The 14,016-nt window shown below is 48.1% G+C and overlaps 1 protein-coding gene and 1 long non-coding RNA gene across 12 annotated transcripts in view; one reads left to right on the forward strand and one right to left on the reverse strand.

Moving 5' to 3' along the window:
• COLEC12 (collectin subfamily member 12) overlaps nt 1–14,016 on the forward strand; it is a 192,002-nt gene that overhangs the window by 164,804 nt on the left and 13,182 nt on the right. For both annotated transcript variants that reach the window (XM_021096156.2, XM_084964305.1), the window contains exons 6-8: nt 7,653–8,141; nt 9,124–9,260; nt 10,749–10,858. In XM_021096156.2, the coding sequence (XP_020951815.1) occupies nt 7,653–8,141; nt 9,124–9,260; nt 10,749–10,858 (736 nt within the window). The remainder of the gene's footprint in view (nt 1–7,652; nt 8,142–9,123; nt 9,261–10,748; nt 10,859–14,016) is intronic.
• The window catches only part of LOC110261178 (uncharacterized), a 64,286-nt gene continuing 54,046 nt past the window's right edge, over nt 3,777–14,016 (reverse strand). For 2 of the 10 annotated variants that reach the window (XR_014807723.1, XR_002345052.2), the window contains exons 2-5: nt 11,636–11,742; nt 11,426–11,500; nt 9,338–9,557; nt 3,777–6,355 (exon numbers count right to left, since the gene is read on the reverse strand). This is a non-coding gene — a long non-coding RNA (uncharacterized LOC110261178). Of the gene's footprint in view, nt 6,356–9,166; nt 9,558–9,898; nt 11,501–11,625; nt 11,743–14,016 lie in introns of those variants that run through there. The other 8 variants (XR_014807720.1, XR_002345053.2, XR_014807722.1 and 5 more) reach the window with 7 other exon arrangements.

A 14,016-nucleotide genomic window follows, 5' to 3' on the forward strand; every position in this document is an offset into this window, starting at 1 on the left:
CTACCTGTGCTTTCTGAGAGCTTGCCTGAGAACCTTCTCAAGCCAAGCCATTCCCTTCCTATTCAATCTGTTCAACCACCTGCAGAACAGCAATGCTGTTCCAAGAAAACTGGGGGGAGAACTCCATTGCTGAAAGCAAGCGTTTCCTTCCGCACATCATCTTTTTTTCTGTAGGCACATTCCATCCCTGAGGATGAGAGACAGATGAGATAAAGCAGGAAGGAGCAGGATGGAATAAGGTTGCCTTATGCCGAGTTTGCCTCTGCAAGATTCAGAATACTCTGAGGATTTCCAGGAAATCCTGGGTGACTTGAGCTTCATGAACCCTAATGTTTCCTGGACAGTCCAGCCGCTTGTGACGTTTGCCTCATTAGGAAGTGAAAGCTGCAGTAGACTGATTAGATTGCACCGCCGCCAGATGATAACGTGGAAATTGACATGAAGTCAAATGTTGAATAAGACAGCAATGGTCTCTAGGTCTGTAAACCCCCAAACCTTCAGAAAGCCTTACTTCTTTGGTAACATTTGTAACCAGTTAATTTTATCCCAGTTAGGCACATGGAGGATGTCTACCTCATAACACAATCTTGGGTGGCAAGTTCACCTCACCACCCCCAGCTATTCCTCTGCAAGCTGTGTGTGAGTCACAACCTCCCAATGCAAACGGGCCCCTGCACCTGCTCCTCTGAGAGAAGCAGGAGATTTGGTGGGTAAGACCAAGCACCCTAGACCTGGACAGACCTGGGTATGAGTACCATATCCCTTAGCCCCGTGCCTCAGTTTCCCCATCTGCATCCACCAATTTGAGTTATGAGGACTTCATAAGATCATGTAAATAAAACAGTGTGGTGCCTGGCAGGGGGTTAGCTCACATTCATACCCAAATGTGAGCTTCTTTAGTTCCTAAGATTCCCCTCCATTGTAGTCCCAGCCAGGACAGCACAGTGGAAAAACAACAGCTTCATGCATGCAAGGAGGACAGTCATACCCACAGGGTTAAGGTTGATGTGGGTCTGATAGTGCTTACTGGTGCCTGCCCCTGGAGGGGGATTAGGCTCAGGTGCTGCTAACCCCTGGCTTTCACTCTTTCTTTCTTTTCTTTTCTTTCTTTTTTTTTTTTTTTTTTTTTTTTTTTTTTTTTTTTTTTTTTTGGTCTTTTTAGGGCCGCACCTGAGGCATATGGAAGTTCCCAGGCTAGGGGTCAAACTGGAGCTGCAGCTGCCAGCCTACACCACAGCCACAGCAGCATGGTATCCAAGCTGTGTCTATGACCTACACCACAGCTTAGGTCAGTCCCAGATCCGTAACCCACTGAGTGAGGTCAGGGATCAAACCCGCATCCCCATGGATACTAGTCAGTTTTGTAACCCACTGAGCCACAGGGGAACTCCCCAAAACACCTTTTTCATACGTAAATGTTAAATGTGTTTGATTAATTTCATTGCATGCAAAGTAGATTTTTAAGTGAAGAGAAATACATCAGATTATATTACTGTTTTCTCCTGTCTTCCAACCTGACCACTCCTGGTTGTAAAACAGAGTCTCCAAGATGTTGAATGGCAAGTAGAAATTAAAGTGGTTTCTCTGCTTTCTGTTAAGCACCAGCAGTTGTGTTGGAAAACACATTGGAAAATTATCTCGGGGGTAAGACAAGGAGCTGTGCTGTTCTTTTTTTTTCTTTTTTGACTACCCTGGTATATGGATTTCCTATGCCAGGGATCGGATCTGAGCTGCAGTTCTGACCTATGGTGCAGCTGCGGCAACACTGGATCCTTTAACCCACTGTGCCAGCCGGGGATGGAACCTGTGTCCCAGCACTGCAGAGACACTACTGATCTTATTGCACCACAGGGGGAACTCCTGAGCTCTTCTCAAGGCCTGCAGTTAAGTTGCCAAGGCAGAAACAGCACTGTGTGGTTTCCCCTCGTGGCTCAGTGGAAATGTAGGACATAGGTTCCATCCCTGGCCTCGCTCAGTTGGTTAAGGATCCGGTGTTGCCGTGAGCTATGTTGTAGGTCACAGACACGGCTCAGAGCCCATGTTGCTGTGGCTGTGGCATAGGCCAGCAGCTGTAGGTCCGATTGGACCCCTAGCCTGGGAACATCCATATGCTGCGGGTAAAGCCCTGAAAAGATACACACACACAAAAAGAAAAGAAATAGCGCTGTGATTTAAAGTCTTCCATCCTCTTTGAGCTGTTTGTGTAGAGGATTTGGGTGTTCAAGGTTCCTGGCTCTGGAGCCTGGGAATCTGGAGAGGAGGTTTTGCTAGTGCAAACCCAGGCCACCCTAAGTTTCAGTCTCAGCATATACAGCATTGCTGGAGTCTTAGACAACTTAACAGCAACACAGGTATCCTGGAGTTTTAGACTGCCCAGCCAGGCAAACACCCACTTGGTCTTGAAAGCAGACCTCCAGCTTGCTTCTATGTAGGACGTCATGTGTGCCTCAGAGATAGTGTTTCCATTTTCTCTACTCAGAGTCGCACAAGTGCATGAACAATCCCACATCATTTGTCTCAGTGTCTTCAGTTCTAAGGCACTGTAGGTGGCTTTTATTTCATTTTCACTTCAATAGCTTCCCATTAAAAGATTCAAGTAATACCTAAAAGCCTGGGACCATCCAGATCCTAAACGCAGGTCCTAGAGGAAAATACACCCCTGGCATTCATGATCAATTTTGTGGGCAGAGATCCATTGCTGACTTTTCAAGTGGTTTTAGCTTTTTCCTAGTGATTTTTTCTAATATTTTAAAAAAATTTTTTGTCTTTTTTTTTTTTGTCTTTTTAGGGCCGCACCCGCAGCATATGGAAGTTCCCAGGCTAGGGGTCGAATCAGAGCTACAGCTGCTAGCCTATGCCACAGCCGCAGCAATGCTGGATCTGAGCCATGTCTGTGACCTACACCACAGCTCCCGGCAATGCCGGATCCTCAACCCACTGAGCAAGGCCAGAGATAGAACCCACAACCTCATGGTTCCTTGTTGGATTTGTTTCCGCTGTGCCACTATGGGAACGCCCTGATTTTTTTTTTTTTTTTTAAGAAATAATTTGCAAGTGTTCTAGGTCTTAAGGAACAAAGTATTACCTTAATGATCCAAGTATATGAATGAATGAGTCCCTAGACATGGGACACACAGTATGTTTTCACACAGCCCAGCCTCTGAAGGCAGAGGGCCAGCTTCCTGCTCTAGCTCCGTGATGGTTTTCCCAACGCTGGGGCAGCTGTGGATGACAACATCCATAACAGGGTACTTTCCAGGAGTTTATCCACAGCTATGAATACAAAACCTTATCTTAGAGAGACAGATAACCTATTTGTGATGAACATAGTGCTTCACATACAAAACTCAGGGGTTTTTTGTTTTTATTATAGTTGATTTACAATGTCTTGACGGTTTCTGCTGTATAGCAGAGTGACTCAGTTATACATATTCTTTTTTAATATTCTTTTCCATCATGGTCTATCCAAGAAGATTGGCTATAGCTTCCTGTGCTATATACAGTGTTTAGAACACCTCGTTGTTTATCCATTCTAAATGTAATAGTTTGCATCTACTAACCCCAAACTCCCAGTCCATCCCACTCCCTCCCCTTTCCCCTTGGCAATCACAAGTCTGTTCTCTGTGAGTGTTTCTGTTTTGTAGATAAGGTCATTTGTGCCATATTTTGGATTCCACATATAAACGATATCATATGGTATTTGTCTTTCATTTTATGCCCTACTTTACTTAGTGTGATAATCTCTAATTCCATCCATGTTGCTGCAAATGGCATTATTTTGTTCTTTTTTATGGTGAGTAGTATTCCATTGTGTATATATACCACATCTTATTAACCCATTCATCTGTGATGGACATTTAGGTTGTTTCCATGTCTTGGCTATTGTGACTAGTGCTAGGAACATATGGGTGCATGTAAACTTTTTGTATAGTTTTGTCCAGACAAATGAATAGGAGTGGCATTGCTGGATCATACGGTAATTCTATTTTTTGTTTGTTTTCTGAGGCACCTCCATACTGTTTTCCATGATGGTTGTACCAACTTAGATGCCCACCAATAGTGTAGGAGGGCTCCCTTTTCTCCCCACCCTCTTCAGTGTTTGTTATTTGTAGACTTATTAATGATGGCCATTCTGATTGGTGTGAGGTGGTATCTCATTGTAGTTTTGATTTGCATTGCTCTAATAATTAGCGATGTGAGCATCCTTTCATGCATCTACTAGCCATCTCTCTGTCTTATTTGGAGATATATCTATTTAGGTCTTCTGCCCATTTGAAAAATTCAGTTTTTATGTTAATCCAGCTAGGCAGCCCATCACAAGTAGGATTTTAGACTTTACCAAAGATAAACACTTGCCTCTCATCCCAATATCTTATTCCTTCTCAAGATCTGGAGATTAGCCTCTGTTGGTATTTTGTGTTGAATGTGGAATTCATGTTTTTATGCCATTCATAAAATAAGCCAAAATCCTATGTGGAATTGGGGCAGGGGGGAACATTCAAACAACTTTAGTTCAGAAAGTGCTGAACACCGTAAAAGACATGACCCCAGGAAGTAAGATTAATGAAAAGCTGTCACACAGGTAAGCGAGGTTGTGGATTCATGTCAGGAGAGGAAGATAGAGTTGTATGTTTTTGGAATTCTGTTGGAAACCAGAGGAAGGTGTTCTGGAAGAAATACAACTCCCTGCCCCAGGAGTCTGTCAGCATTCAGAACAGGGAGGCAGGTCCCGGAGTGGGCATTAGCTCATGGCCTCAGGTGAACTCATTTCACATAATTCACAAGTATGGCAAAACCCCGGATGTCAGAGACCAAGAAACACTGATGGTTGGCCAAATCCACAAAGAGAATAAGGATAAAGGATTTCTAAAGTACTTGAATTTCCCAAAAGACCTTCCTCATTATTTGGATTTCTTAAGTCTAAACATGGAACATAAACAAAACAGAAATAGTTAAGGGGAAAAAAAAGTTACTTTGATTTTTGCCTTTATTCCAAATAAATTAGATGGTTGCTTGTTTTGGCCTCTTGTCAGTATTGTTCCACTAGAATCTTCCATTACGCTATATCTGTATGGAGGAATACACGTGCCACCTTCCCCGCTAATAATCTCTATGACACCATTTCTCAGTTACACAAAGGAACTAAGTTACCTTTTTAAAGGAGCTAGATCTAGCAGTGAAAACCTACCCTCTCTTTACTACATGGTGTAGGCTATTTAATGAGCCTCCACAGGCTAAACAGAAAAAGAAAAAAAAATCAGATTGTGGCTAAGAACTACTAGGTCAATTCTGAAGTGTGAGTAGGGTGAGGAAAAACACCTCCCCATGGTCATTCTACACTGGCAGCCAGGGTCAAGCTGCTGTGTGGATTGCGTGGAGCCACTGTGCTGCCTAGAATGAGATGAGGGACACCAGGCAGGACATGGTTCCCCAAAATCTCTCCTTTCTCTCTCTCTGGGTGCCCGAAATGTTACATTAGTGCCCTGGGCCTTTTGACCTGTGATGCACACTGATTGGATAAACACCTCCTGGGTAATGACCATGGCCCATAATCTAGCTGCTAGATGGGCAAGGCCCTCAAAGAACAAACCAGAACCAAAAGATTATAGGAGGAGGAGAAACTTCCATCTGGAGTGACCTAAAAAGATCACAGGTGGGAAAACAGGAATTCTCCAGATGGATGGGGGCAGAAGACATTCTAAGAGAAGAAACTTGCAGAAGTGCAGGGGAGGATGGAATAAAGATGAGAGACTAGGATGTGAAAGGCTTGACACCAGATTATTGAGAGGGGGCTGAATATTATGAAGAAGCAGGCATGTGTAAGGAAGGCAAATGTGCAAAAGATGCAGAGTGGGCTGAATGGAGAGGAGTCAGAGGTAGGAAGAGCAATTTAACAATGTTTTCTGGTAAAAATCTACCAGAAAGACAGAGAGGGGCAGGAGGAAGAGAGAGACCATTCCCACTAGGATGGTGATGAGATGGCTGTGATGATACGGTGGGATAAGGGATGATGGAAGGAGGACCCACACAGCAGAGATGACAAGGTCAGTGTAGACATGCCAGGTTGGAGGTGTTGGCAGGACATCCCAGAGGAAACGAACCATCAGACTAGGAGATGGAGCTAAGGACCCAGCACCCAGGAGAGTCAATGATAGGAGGAGATGGCTCAGGGTGAGGATGCTTCATCCTGAAGTCTCCCACTTCTGAGGCAGAGAACCATAGAAGGAATGCACTGAGGGCAGTTCTGGCCATCGGCATGAACTTGCTTACAGTTCAGTGGAGGGTCCTGCCAGTAAGTCCGGGGTGATGTCACGGGTAGCCGTAGTAAGGAAAGATGAGGCCAGGACCTAGGTTCCTGCGGAGAGAATGTAGAGATGGGTGGGCTGGACTTGCAGCCTTGGCTGATATATGTGTGCAGTGATGTGCATCAGGATCCGGGATGGGATGGGGAGTGAGATTCCCCTGCTCAGGTGCGAAGGGCTGCCTCACTTTTCTGTCCCGACCAGCTGGTGGGGCATGCTGGTGTCGGGGGACAGAAAAACTGAGTATGAGAGTCCCACCAACCCTTCATCTCCCCAGCGTGAAAGGCTCTCTGCGTCTGTCCAGAGAACGAGTGTGGGTCTCTCATTCACATAGAATCGTGAGATCTCAGGAACTCCGAGATTCCGGGAGGCAGAATGTTTGAAAACAGTGTCCTCTGTGATGTGTTCCTTGCATCATGGGAAGCCCTGAATTCCTGTCCCAACTCCACCCCCAGATGGTGACTGTCTGGGACTCATTTCCCGGGTATATTTGTCCTGAGTCGCTGAGTAACCTTGAACACAGTGCTTGGTGTCTCTGGTCCTCCGTGTCCTCAGATGTGCTGTGAGAAAACTGTCATAGATGAAGGACAGGTGACACAATGGATGTGAAAGTACCTCAGACTGTCACTCATCCTGGTTATGATGTGTTTGTGTGACATCCCTGTTACCCCTGAGAACTTAGAGAAAACCAAACAATTCCTGTTATGTGAACTTCCTTTTAGAACCAGAAGGAATAAGTGGGTGTTTGCCTTCTTGCCCCATCCCCCTCCCTGCCATTTTTTAGAGGGAACCGCCTTTTTTTTCCTTCGGTGGGAAATGGTGTCTTTTTTTCTCCCTTGTTAGTTAGATGATCCATCTATTTTTTTTCTTCTAGTTCACCTTCCCTATTTGTATCCGATTCACTGGAAAAAATGAAACAGATCCCCCTCAGCCTGGGCCCCAGGAGCGCTTCCCACAGAGACCTCCCACCCCTCTGAGCTGGTCCACAGGGAGGCTCAGCCCTAAGGCCAGCAGTATCCCTGTGGCACCAGTGCAAGGGACAGGAGTGTTGGGTGAGATGCAGCAGAGGCGAGAGGCCAGGCTGGTGGGAGGGGATTACGGGACAGCACTCAACACTCGATACCATCTTTTTGATCCAATTCAGCCCCTTGTCCCACACCTTACATCGTGTTTGTCCTGTAATAGGTAATTAATAAACATTCATCAAATCGACACAAAAAGGAGCAGATAAGTAGGAAGGCATCCTGATCCTCACCTGCACAGCCTATCTGGGGTGACAAAACCATCCCAGGTGACCAGAGGTGTCATGGATTGTATGTTTATGCCATTTGTCTTGTTTTTCTGTTTCAGGTCCTCCTGGCCCCAGGGGTCCGAAAGGTGACAGAGGACAGCAGGGACCCCCAGGTCCCACTGGCAATAAGGGACAGAAAGGAGAGAAGGGGGAGCCTGGGCCACCCGGCCCAGCCGGTGAGAGGGGCCCAATCGGGCCAATTGGCCCCCCCGGAGAGCGTGGCAGCAAAGGCTCCAAGGGCCTGCAGGGCCCCAAAGGCTCCCGTGGGTCCCCTGGGAAGCCCGGCCCTCAGGGCCCCAGTGGGGACCCAGGCCCCCCTGGCCCGCCTGGCAAGGAAGGACCCCCGGGCCCTCAGGGCCCTCCTGGCTTCCAGGGACTACAGGGCACCGTGGGGGAGCCCGGGGTGCCGGGGCCACGGGGACTGCCGGGCTTGCCGGGGGTGCCAGGCATGCCAGGCCCCAAGGGCCCCCCTGGCCCCCCAGGCCCATCAGGGCCAGCGGCACCCATGGCCCTGCAGAGCGAGCCCACCGCAGCGCCCGAGGCCAACGGTGAGTCAGCCCCTCTCACCCAGATGGGCCGTGTGTGTGTGCTCGTGCAGGCTGCACACCCCATTTTATTTGGCAGTGAAGGTGCAGTGTAGGGAGGCTGACCCTGCTGCTGCCCCGGCCCCAAGCCAGGTGGCCTCACTCAGCACGGGTTTCTCTCTAAACACCATCAGTCCCTTCAGCACTTGTCCACGTAGCTGAGCCCAGCTTGCGCAGACAAACTGGCCCCAGACATTTCCTCCAGGAAAGTCCAAGGCTGGCCCCCCCACCCCCGCCAACCCATCCCTGTCCATCGCATTTTATGCGCTTTGCCTGGGGATGGACAGCCCTTGGTTAACATGTGGCTGGAACCTTCTGTTCCTGAAGCCCAGATCGCATTTCTTTTGGAAAAGGTATCATGACACCTTCTGGTCTTTTGATAATGAAACCTTTGGTAAAACCCTGAGCGCTGGGTTTGCAACCAAGCCTAGGTCCCTCTCCTTTGACCCACCCCTGATTCCACTTAATTTCCTTCAGTACAACTCAGTCACCTTTGTCCCGCGAGCCCAGCTCAGGTTCTGGGCCCTCCCATCCATGTGTTTATAGGCTCCATGTGACTCCAGGCTGATGCTGAACATCTGTGCCTGTGCTGCCTTCTGCTGCTATGTCTGTTATTTCTGTCACTGTAAAGACTAATCCAGACCCAGAGGAACAAGGGCCCAGGGTAGATATTTTCCAGATTATGTAGTTTTAACTACTGTGTGTTCTGCAGGCCACTTCCCGTACTAGTCTTTGCTCCTGGCCTGTCCTCGAGTGTCAGTCACGGGCTCTGCACCGGACGCCGGGGAAGCAGGGCCAGGGCTGTGGTGTCTTGAACATAGCTGAAGAAAGCCATGGTGCTCTGTGTGTGTGTGTGTGTGTGTGTGTGTGTGTGTGTGTGTGTGTGTGTGTGTGTGTGTGTGTGTGTGTGTGTTTTAATCAAAATTTTTAAACTCTGCATTCCTAGGCTGCCCACCTCACTGGAAGAACTTCACAGACAAATGCTACTATTTTTCGGTTGAGAAAGAAATTTTTGAGGATGCAAAACTTTTCTGTGAGGACAAGTCTTCACATCTCGTTTTCATAAACACGAGGGAGGAACAGGTATATTTGTAGCATACTTCTGGTTGGGGACAAACTATAATTTAAGGATCGTTTACATCTAGAAAGTGGATGCTTACTGAGAATTCAAAGATAGCAAGAATTCACGGTCACATAAACACAGAAGGCCGCATTATGGAGATTTGGACTTTATCCAGCCACAAGAGGAGGCATTCCTGGCCTGAGATTTAGGTCCTCTTCCTTCCACCTGGAAGATCTGGCTTTATCAAGCCTGGAGTTGTGTGGCTTTTCCCGGTGGCTGTTGACAGAGCCACAAGCCTGTAGACCAGCACCAGACACCTGTGAAGAGAGAGAGAGCTGTGAGCACCATAGGGGTGGGGTGGGATGCAAGGGCCTGGACATGTGGCCTCAGTAGGGTCAGGAAGGGTAGAGGAGGCCCTGGAGCAGAGCCCACAACAACAGTAACAACAGTGACCATTCATTGGGCTCCTTCTGTGTGCCAGGCACTGTACAAGGCATTTTCTCTTATAAACCTCACAACATTCCTAGAGCCTACAAGTAATATTATTCCCCCATGGTACAGATAAGAAAACTGAAGCTCTGCAAAGTTTAAATGACTAATGCATGAGACAAGTAAATACAGAGCTGAGACTGACACTGAGGTCCATCCGCAACAATACCAATGCTCTTTAACGCCACACTGTTCCAGTGGTCCCCTCAATGACTCCTCAATGACTCCGGCAGACACAGCCCTGAAAAACAGTTATTTCTGCAGTAATTGACAGGGAATGAGCATCCAAAGGACATTTGGGCAGGTGCCTGGGCTTTGGAACATACAGACCTGGGCCCAATCCCAGTTCAGCCACACATCATCTTTATTAGGATGGTGGTTGTAACGGCCCAAAGGCACACTGCATGAGATACACTGGATGTGGTACCCAGCCCAGGAAGAGCTCAATAGTACCATGGCTGTGACAGTTATTAGAACATGGGAGGGACAGGGAGTAGAAGGCGGTGGAGCCTGGGGTGATCTGGATATTTTAAGTGGGAAAGAATAGCACTTAAATATCACATATATACTTCTAAGAGGAAAAAATGCCAAAGCCCCCAAACAGAGCAAAACAAAACAAATGTGATACAAAGAGGACAGCAAAAGCAGTGCCCACATCCTGACAAAAATCCTCCTAAATATGTCCTTCTTTTCTAAATGTTGGAGGGAAAGTCCCCCCAAACTTCCTTTCAAAAAAATAGTAACATGGATTTCCCACTGTGGCTCAGCGGTTAAGGACCTGATGTAGTATCCATGAGGATGTGGGTTCAATCCCTGGCCGCACTCAGTGGGTTAAGGATCTAGTATTGCCCGTGAGCTATGGCATAGGTCACAGATGTGGCTTGGATTTGGTGTTGCTGTGGCTTTGGCGTAGGCCTGCAGCTACAGCTCTGACCCAACCCCTGGCCAGGGAAGTTCCATATGCTGCAGGTGTGGCCATAAAAAAAACAGTAATATACCGTCTCTGATTTATTTTCCAGCAATGGATCAAAAAGCAGACGGTAGGGAGAGAGAGCCACTGGATTGGCCTCACAGACTCAGAGCAGGAAAACGAGTGGAGGTGGCTGGATGGCACGTCTCCAGAGTATAAGTAAGTCTCAGAAACTTCCAGATTGATGGTCTGTTTTCACCTCTTGCCAGACTAACTCCCTACAGTTTCCTCCTTAATGACCTGTGTCCTACATGTTCCTGAAATGGAGGCTCTAGGTACCAGCTGCCTATTTATTTCCACGTAGGGAAAGCATGGCTGAGAATCAATAGGCCATCAAAGAAGGTTTTTCTTTTTTTCTTTTCATGGAGTGATTTCTTTCTTCGTTTCTACGAAATGACTCATAAAACCCACCCACTCGTGGCCAAGCGTGCTCTTTAAATGCTGCTCTGAGGGATGAGGTGGGCCTGGCTACCCTAGGACATTCCGAGCTGCCCCAGCCATGTTTCTGACAAGGGCCAGGCCACCCTTCAGTATGACAGCATCAGTGCCCCAAGCCTGGCTGGGCTTCAAGTTTATGACTCTCCTGCACACAGAAGGTTCAAGTGTACCACGAACAAAGGCATTTGTGGGACAACTGTCTCCTACAGGTTGGAGGAGTCCCTGCAATTCAGATGGCACCTGAATCCTATAAAGGCAGCAATGAAGGACAGAAGCACTTCACAGAACCTTCTCGGAGCTCCTCAAGGCAAAGACCTCTCCACAAGCTTCATCCAACTCCAGAGCCCACTCCTGCCCCAGGATCTGAAAAGCAAATCAGTTGTGGCAATTTAAACTTCACCTTTCATCCTCCTCCTCCCTTGCTTGCTTCTAATGCATGTGAAAATAGAAAAATATGCAACACGCTGTGCCAAATGGAGCAGAGTCACCTGTGAATACCTTTGCTGGAGACAAAGAAGGCAGGTCCTGCAGAGGTCAAGCAGGCATGAGAGCATCTGGGCCTCAGGACCAGCTCTGAGCATGAAGGAGCCACAGCATCCATAGTGCTGGGAGAAGAGAAAGCGAGCATATTTCAGGTCTAAGACAGCACCCCAGGCATCAAGGCTGGAGCAGCAGTGGTCAAGGACAGGGAATGGGCTTGCGGGGGAGGGGCCAGATGGAGCTGCCGTGTGTGCGGGCAAACAAGCAGGCTTCTTTGTACTTTTATTTATTTATTTATTTATTTTGTCTTTTTTTTTGCTATTTCTTGGGCCGCTCCCGCGGCATATGGAGGTTCCCAGGCTAGGGGTCGAATCAGAGCTTTAGCCGCCAGCCTACACCAACAGCCACAGCAACACGGGATCTGAGCCGCGTCTGCAACCTACACCACAGCTCATGGCAACGCCAGATCGTTAACCCACTGAGCAAGGGCAGGGACCAAACCCGCAACCTCATGGTTCCTAGTCGGATTCGTTAACCACTGCGCCACGACAGGAACTCCTTTGTACTTTTAAATCCTTCACACGAAAAGGCATGATTAGAGGACGTAGATGGGCACCAGAAGAAGGCCAATTTCTTCTCAAAAGAGTGACCTACATGGAGATGCCGCCTTTGAAGATTTTAGATCTGCTCTGAAGGTGAGGCTCAGATGCCCCCAGGGCAGTGGATCCCCACCTGCTGGCCTGCCATCCACCCCATCTGCTCCCTGGGCACCTGTCCTTGGGGAGAGGATGTCACACCATAGCCTGGCTCTTGGGGTTTGGCCAACAACTTGGGGAGGGCACCCGCATAGCACAGATGCTCTTCAGGAGACTCCAAACACTTGTGAAAGTTGTCACCTAAACAGGAGAAGTGGAGGGCCAGGGGAGGGGACAGGAAGCAGAGACTGTTCAGGGGAAGATAAATCCGTGGCTTTGATAGTCAAGACTGCCAGGATCTTTTTTAAAAGGGAGTCAGCGGGGAACTAAAAAAAAAGGTTTTTTTTTTTCAGTCTCCTCCACTTTCCTTGTAGCCATAAATGCAAAAAGGTCTGGGTTAGACTCCCTAAGAAATTTGATCAAGCAAAAACTGGACTTGCCCCCACAGAATGGATGGAACAGAAACACAACTGTCTATGCCAGCTCTCCCACGGTGGAACTTTCCTCCTCCTTTCTAGGCTCCAGCAAGAATCCTATGATTTGAGAAGAGAGTCTCAGCATCGGTACCTGGGACCCAAGAAGGATTTTCATGAACAGACACCTTCCCAGGGGCTCTGTCCCCAGCCATAGCCACCCTGGGGCCCCTGCTCCCCAGCTCCAACCCAGACCATGCTTCTCATTTTCCACCCTAAGGAATACATAGACACATAAAAATCCCCGGGATCAAGTTTTAAAAGCAAGAATAAATTAGGCAGACATATTATGAGGCCTCAATAGCCGAAGGCTAATTTAACTTGACATGTAGTAATAAAAACAGTGCAGACTAGAAAAAGAGCCAGTGCAGTTAGGGGAGAGAGCACATGCCCTGGGGTCGATGAGTCTGGGCTCCAGGCCTTGACCCAGCACTCGGCAGCTGCATGACCTCGTGTGAGTTACTCAGCCACGCAGATCACCATGCTCTTGTCTGGAAATGAAGATTACAGCAGGACCAGCGTCCGTATTGTGAAAATTAAGTGAGAAAATATATATAAAGCATCAAGGACAGCGAGCCCATGGGAAGTGCTCAAGAAATGCCATCGGCTGGTACTGGCATGATTACGCTTATTATTATTGTCACCATCATCATTTTCACACTAGTCAGTAATTGCAGAATGGCACCACCTAGCAGGTATGCATCACACCATGTCCCGATGGAGATGCCAGCCACAGTGTCACACTCGCATCTCACGACAGGTTTGTGATGAAGACAAGAATGTTCTCTGCCAGGGCCTGGGGAAGGGGCTCTAGGCTCTCTGGGGTCTCCCAACGTGATGCAGCTCCCCAGGTCCCTCTCCGTCTACTTTCTTTTTTTGTTTTTTGTTTTTTGTTTTTTGTTTTTTTTTGTCTTTTGTCTTTTGTTGTTGTTGCTGTTGTTGCTATTTCTTGGGCCGCTCCCGCGGCATATGGAGGTTCCCAGGCTAGGGGTTGAATCGGAGCTGTAGCCATGACCTACGCCAGAGCCACAGCAACGCGGGATCCGAGCCGAGTCTGCAACCTACACCACAGCTCACGGCAACGCCGGATCGTTAACCCACTGAGCAAGGGCAGGGATCGAACCCGCAACCTCATGGTTCCTAGTCGGATTCGTTAACCACTGCGCCACGACGGGAACTCCATCCGTCTACTTTCTCATCCTCTTTGCTCCCATTGCCTCCACGCATGGTC

Source organism: Sus scrofa, chromosome 6 (assembly GCF_054392235.1).
Source record: "Sus scrofa isolate SSC_HxYL_T2T_F1_AM1 chromosome 6, Sscrofa_HxYL_maternal_Yorkshire_Landrace_v2.0, whole genome shotgun sequence".
In the NCBI taxonomy this organism is placed as follows: Eukaryota; Metazoa; Chordata; class Mammalia; order Artiodactyla; family Suidae; genus Sus; species Sus scrofa.